Source organism: Poromitra crassiceps (genome assembly GCF_964638095.1).
Source record: "Poromitra crassiceps genome assembly, chromosome: 14".
In the NCBI taxonomy this organism is placed as follows: Eukaryota; Metazoa; Chordata; class Actinopteri; order Beryciformes; family Melamphaidae; genus Poromitra; species Poromitra crassiceps.
The window spans coordinates 20,316,745-20,321,744 of record NC_139633.1 but is presented as its reverse complement, the minus strand read 5'-3'; the positions used below and the strand labels follow the sequence as shown (position 1 = coordinate 20,321,744).

General features: G+C 45.1%; 1 protein-coding gene across 1 annotated transcript in view; it reads left to right on the top strand.

Moving 5' to 3' along the window:
* Positions 1 to 5,000, top strand: part of crispld2 (cysteine-rich secretory protein LCCL domain containing 2) — a gene marked incomplete at both ends in the record, with an annotated part of 17,131 nt that overhangs the window by 9,318 nt on the left and 2,813 nt on the right. The window contains 5 exons of the mRNA XM_083650657.1: positions 1 to 55; positions 230 to 273; positions 386 to 458; positions 722 to 797; positions 1,949 to 2,079. The exon at positions 1 to 55 is cut by the window's left edge and continues 76 nt beyond it. Of these exons, the coding sequence (XP_083506783.1) occupies positions 1 to 55; positions 230 to 273; positions 386 to 458; positions 722 to 797; positions 1,949 to 2,079 (379 nt within the window). The remainder of the gene's footprint in view (positions 56 to 229; positions 274 to 385; positions 459 to 721; positions 798 to 1,948; positions 2,080 to 5,000) is intronic.

Here is a 5,000-nt window from a genome sequence, read left to right as displayed (position 1 = left end):
AGGACAAGTTTCCATTCTTTGTCAGAGCCACAAAAAATGGCATTGAATCTTTCAGGTAGATGAAGTCTCCACTCGGTGTCAGTTAGTCACCTATGTTGAAATCACATTTACTGCACTGATGCTGACGAAACACACATTTCCCCTGAAACCATCATTCATGTTTTGTGCAATTGTGGATTTCTTGAGAACCAGTTGTTTCCCGGGTGCTAATGAGTGATGTCTTTTACAGTAAATATAAAGCTAGCAACGCGTTTGTGGTGGCCAAAGTGGAAGGTAAGTGAAGCACTGTTCCCCCCCGGGATTAACTCGAGCATGGATACTTCAAATGTATGTGGATTCACAGACAGTATACAGCTAAAGTGTTTCTCTCCTCTCTCTCCGACAGAATTGTCTGCTGACTGCTATAGCACAGTGGCTGAAATCTGCCCTTTCAAAAAGCCCTATACCAACTGCCCAAGGTGCCTTTTCCCACCATGTTACCACTCACTAAAACGATGTAATAATTATTAGATAATCAAAGGTTTTGCTTTGTAAGACCGTCTTATGTCAGAGGGAGATTCTTCCTCTGAATTACACATTTTACAGCATTTACCGTACACTACAAAATAACTGGAATCTACACCATTCAACCATTAAAGCAAAAGAAAAGCATATTTGCCATTAATATATAACCCTTTAATTATTGCTGCAAATCCATATGAATATCCAATGTTTTCTTCAGAGTCTTCTGTCCAAGCAACTGCAAGAACCAGCCTTCTTACTGGTCACCTGTGATCGGGAACAACTTCTACACAGAGGTGAGTAGTGAGCTGTCTCCTTTACACTCCAAAGTGTCAAAGGTCATCTTGATGGAGGTCGTCCTCTGGGTCCTTCTGGTCGTCCACTGGGGTCCCATCTTAGCAGTTCAGACAGAACGGCCTCAGTGGCTTTCTAGAGAGTGACGTCTGGATGTGCGACATGCTTGATGTCGGGGAGATGAGATGAGTGCGGTCCGTGCCCTGCGGAGCTGCTACGAGAGCGGGCAGGCTGCGATGCGAGGCGAGGCGGCCACAGATAGCCTTTGAACTACAACGTGAACATGACTCGTGGAGAATGGGAGAAATGGCGAGGCGGCGGGCGGGTGGCTGCCATTAATGTGTCTCCCAGTGCGGGTCTGACCCACTCACAAGTGCTTTCTCTTGGCTCGCTCAGACCTGTGGATCCAGAGCTAGAGCAGAGAGAGGAGAAGCTTCCTGCATCGTTGCACCAATGTCACCTAAGCCATGTTCAAAGTGGTTTAGTCGGTGTAAAGTACCCTCCAGACTGAAGTTATCCGATGCACGATGCGTGCGTATTGACATGGACTAATAGTGGTCTCTTGTGGCTCTGTTCAGAGTTGCCAGCTAGATGTCCAACTGGCCACAGATCAGAGCTTCCCAGAGATCTCCAGAAAGTCACTTAACAGTCACATACATCACAATCAGTTCCATACTCAAAATCACAACATTGTCAAGGAGCAATTTGCCTCATGGGAAATATGCCCAGGGCTGTATGGCAATTGCACGCACCCAGATGTTCTTCTACATCACTGTAGGAGTTGGATGCTGGTCAGACATCAGAGATAAGCTGTGTGGTTGGTGTGGTTGGTGTGTTTAGACTAGAAGAATGAATGATGCTGCTCCAGACTGTTGATAAGAGCTTATGGTCTGTTGTGCTGGAGCCAGGCTTCTGGCTCAGATTGTGGAACAACTGCTTAATACTGTATGTCGCGCGCACGCATGTGTGTGTGTGCGCGCGTGTGTGTCTGTGTCTGTGCCAGCATGTGTGTATATCTGCATTATATGTTGTAGTGCAGTTGATAATAGAAGAATTGCAAATAACATTTGAATGCAGTATAATGAAAGCGATGTTTTGCCATATTCCAATAGACTGTCTTCTCTCTCCACTTCGCCCCCCCTCTCTTCCTCAGAATTCCAGTATTTGTAAAGCAGCCATCCATGCAGGGGTGATCAAAGCGGACGGAGGCTATGTGGACGTTATTTCACTGGACAAGAAAAAGAACTATGTTGGCATCCTGAAAAATGGCATCCAGTCTGAAAGGTACCATTTGGAAGGAAAATCTACTAAAAATCTATTTTAAAATCAACGTTTCATGGTGTTGGTTATATCATTCCTATAGAACAGGGGAATGAACAGTTTCAAAGTCAGAGACTGTGGGCCTCCCCACAGACAAAGCTTGGAAAAAGGCACCCCCCTCAGTTCCTGGATGTCTATGGGATCATGATTATGTTATTTGATGCCATAGACACTCAACAATAGACCAAATCAGCGGGGATGTTTACATTTACTTCCGGTTACCCCTGGGGTCCACACATCATAATGGCGGTGAACGGCACAAACTGACGTGTTGAAGACAAAAACAGACAAAGAAGACAAAAATGGTTCGTTCGTGTTGTGTTGTTGGGTGTCCAGTGACCATAAAGTGAAAAATTGAATATACTATTTATTATTATAAATACTAAATTAAATTAATTAATTCAATAATTAAATTAAATACTAAATTAAATTAACGTCACACACGTCAGTAGCTCTGTCTGTAACGTTAGCTCTGTAGCTAACATTAACGAGTCTGCAAAAAACCAGCGAGTTTGACAGTTGTAAACAAACGTTATTAGCTAGCTAACACTACATAAAACAAACACAGAAGAAAGGCTAGATACGTCGGACAAGCATGTTTACCAACCGTTTGAACATTTAAATTGAAAGTAGTCGGCCGAAAACAACGAGAGGGTTTGACAGCATTTATTTGACAACACGCAAATTTAAACCTGCCGCCTTCCCAAAGTGGTACGCGGAAGTACATGTTGTTTACATGGTGACGTCACAGTGATTTGGTCTATTGAGCCAAGGTAGCCTGATATTGCTGTTTGACACACTTCAGACTACACCAAATACACAGGGGGAAAAAGGTCTGTCTGATGGCATTTATTAGTTTCTGACTCTGGGAAAGTGTGAAAAACCCAAATTCCCTCAAACTACTGTATCGCTGAATGATCTCTTTAACTAAATCCCACTCATTTAGGCTATTCTATGTGATCTCCTTTTGATAACTAATGTCACATCATTTCATTTCCATTCACTGAGCCTCCCCTGAAACTGTTGGAGCCCCCCCCCCCCCTTCCTGCCGGGGAGGCCCGCCTCCCACTTTGAAAACCTCTGCTATAGAAGATAATATTTATCTTCACTGTTCTGTTACATTTGACATATTAGCCTGTAAACAGATGTAACAAGTAGGCCTGATACTTTGTTGAGTAAGTACTTAAACGATGGATGTCTAAACTGTCTTCAACTCAGTGATGATACAGCTCTGGGTTTCATTTTGGCCTGTGGCAGTGTAGTAAAAGGATTCTTGGAGAACTCCAAGAGTTTCATCAGGTTCACAGAGTTCTCAACTTGACACAGCTAAAATAAAACAAACAAATAAAAAGCTTTTAAAGCCTTAAAAGTGACATAGACAACGGAAGCAAAGATACAACTGTACGACTGAGAGAGAGAGAGAGAGAGAGAGAGAGCAGTCTTTTGATTGCCATAGCCTTGATTTATTTCTCCTATACTCCTCCATGCTAGTGGGTGCCTGCCATGCAACACCATGTTTCTCACATCATCCTCGTGTCTGTGGCCTGCTGCTCTAGTGGACCGGCTTAGGCAAGGAAGCCCTTGTGGCCGGGTCCATTGGCATGTAGGCTTGTAAGAGTAATGGTGTGGTTTGGTCTGTGGACGGGCCACACATGGGATCTTTGCTTACTTTACCCAGGCATTTCAATGGAGTGTGCAAAGTGCTGAATGGCCAAAATAATCCGAGTTGGAGTACTGTGAAATCTAACGCAGAACTCCTGAGGGCCCATTCGGATAGGAGGTCAATAGTGACAGTTGTGAGAGAGCCGAGTCCGTGGCATATGCCAACATCAAGTGGGTGGTGGTGGTGGGGTGTTTGGATGGGGCAGGGTGGGCAGTTTGGACTGGCTCAAGTGGGTGGTGGTGGTGGGGGGGTTTGGAGGGGCAGGGTTGGGCAGTTTGGACTGGCTCAAGTGGGTGGTGGTGGTGGGGGGGTTTGGAGGGGCAGGGTTGGGCAGTTTGGACTGGCTTCTGTTGCTGCAATCACAGCCTATCCAATTACTCGAGGATGGAAATGCTGTCAGCCACTTAGTCAGTGCTTCCCTATATAGATAATTATCTGTGGTCTGATACCGGCCGATCATGATTAGTGATGATGGCACCGCTTCAAGGTCTCCCCCGTAATGAACTCATAACAAAGTCATCAAGTGGAAGGGGAAAAGAGTCAGTAGTGGTAGCTGGAAAGGTCAAGTAATACGGCAACAATGAGCCAGTGTTTTAAGTCGTGTTTCCCAATATCCCCCAGCCCAGCTTCCCTGCTGTGGGCCTGTAGATGCTCAGACTACTACAGTATATAATATAATATAATTAAGCAATATAGCATGAGAGCCAGTGTGTTGTGGCAAATATATCCCGCTGATCAGCTGTTATCCCACGAGGCCGCAGGCCGAGTGGGATAACTGCTGAGCAGCGGGATATATGCCACAACACACGCAGCTCGAGTGCTATATTGCTTTTATAAAACGGTTTCCAAGTATGATAATATAATAATAATAATAATACTATAAGTCCGACTGGCATGGCATTCTGATAGAGTCAGTTGAAATACTACTGTAAGGCGGGACCGCAAGAACGTGCGGGTGATTTGATTGGATCGTTCTGGAGACTGAAGTTGACATTGGCCAATCCTGGCGCTTGCTGAGAAGCTGAGAGCTTTCTGGAAAGCCCGACACGCAGCTCGAGCGCAGCGCTGCATTCTCAGCGCTTGCTGAGAAGCTGAGAGCTTTCTGCAAAGCCCGACACCAACTAACGTTACGGGGTTAAATGCGGGGTTAAATGCGGGGTTAACAGCCATTTTTTTTTGCAAAGAAGACATTAGCCCGCGTCTATTCTTGTACAAAACATAA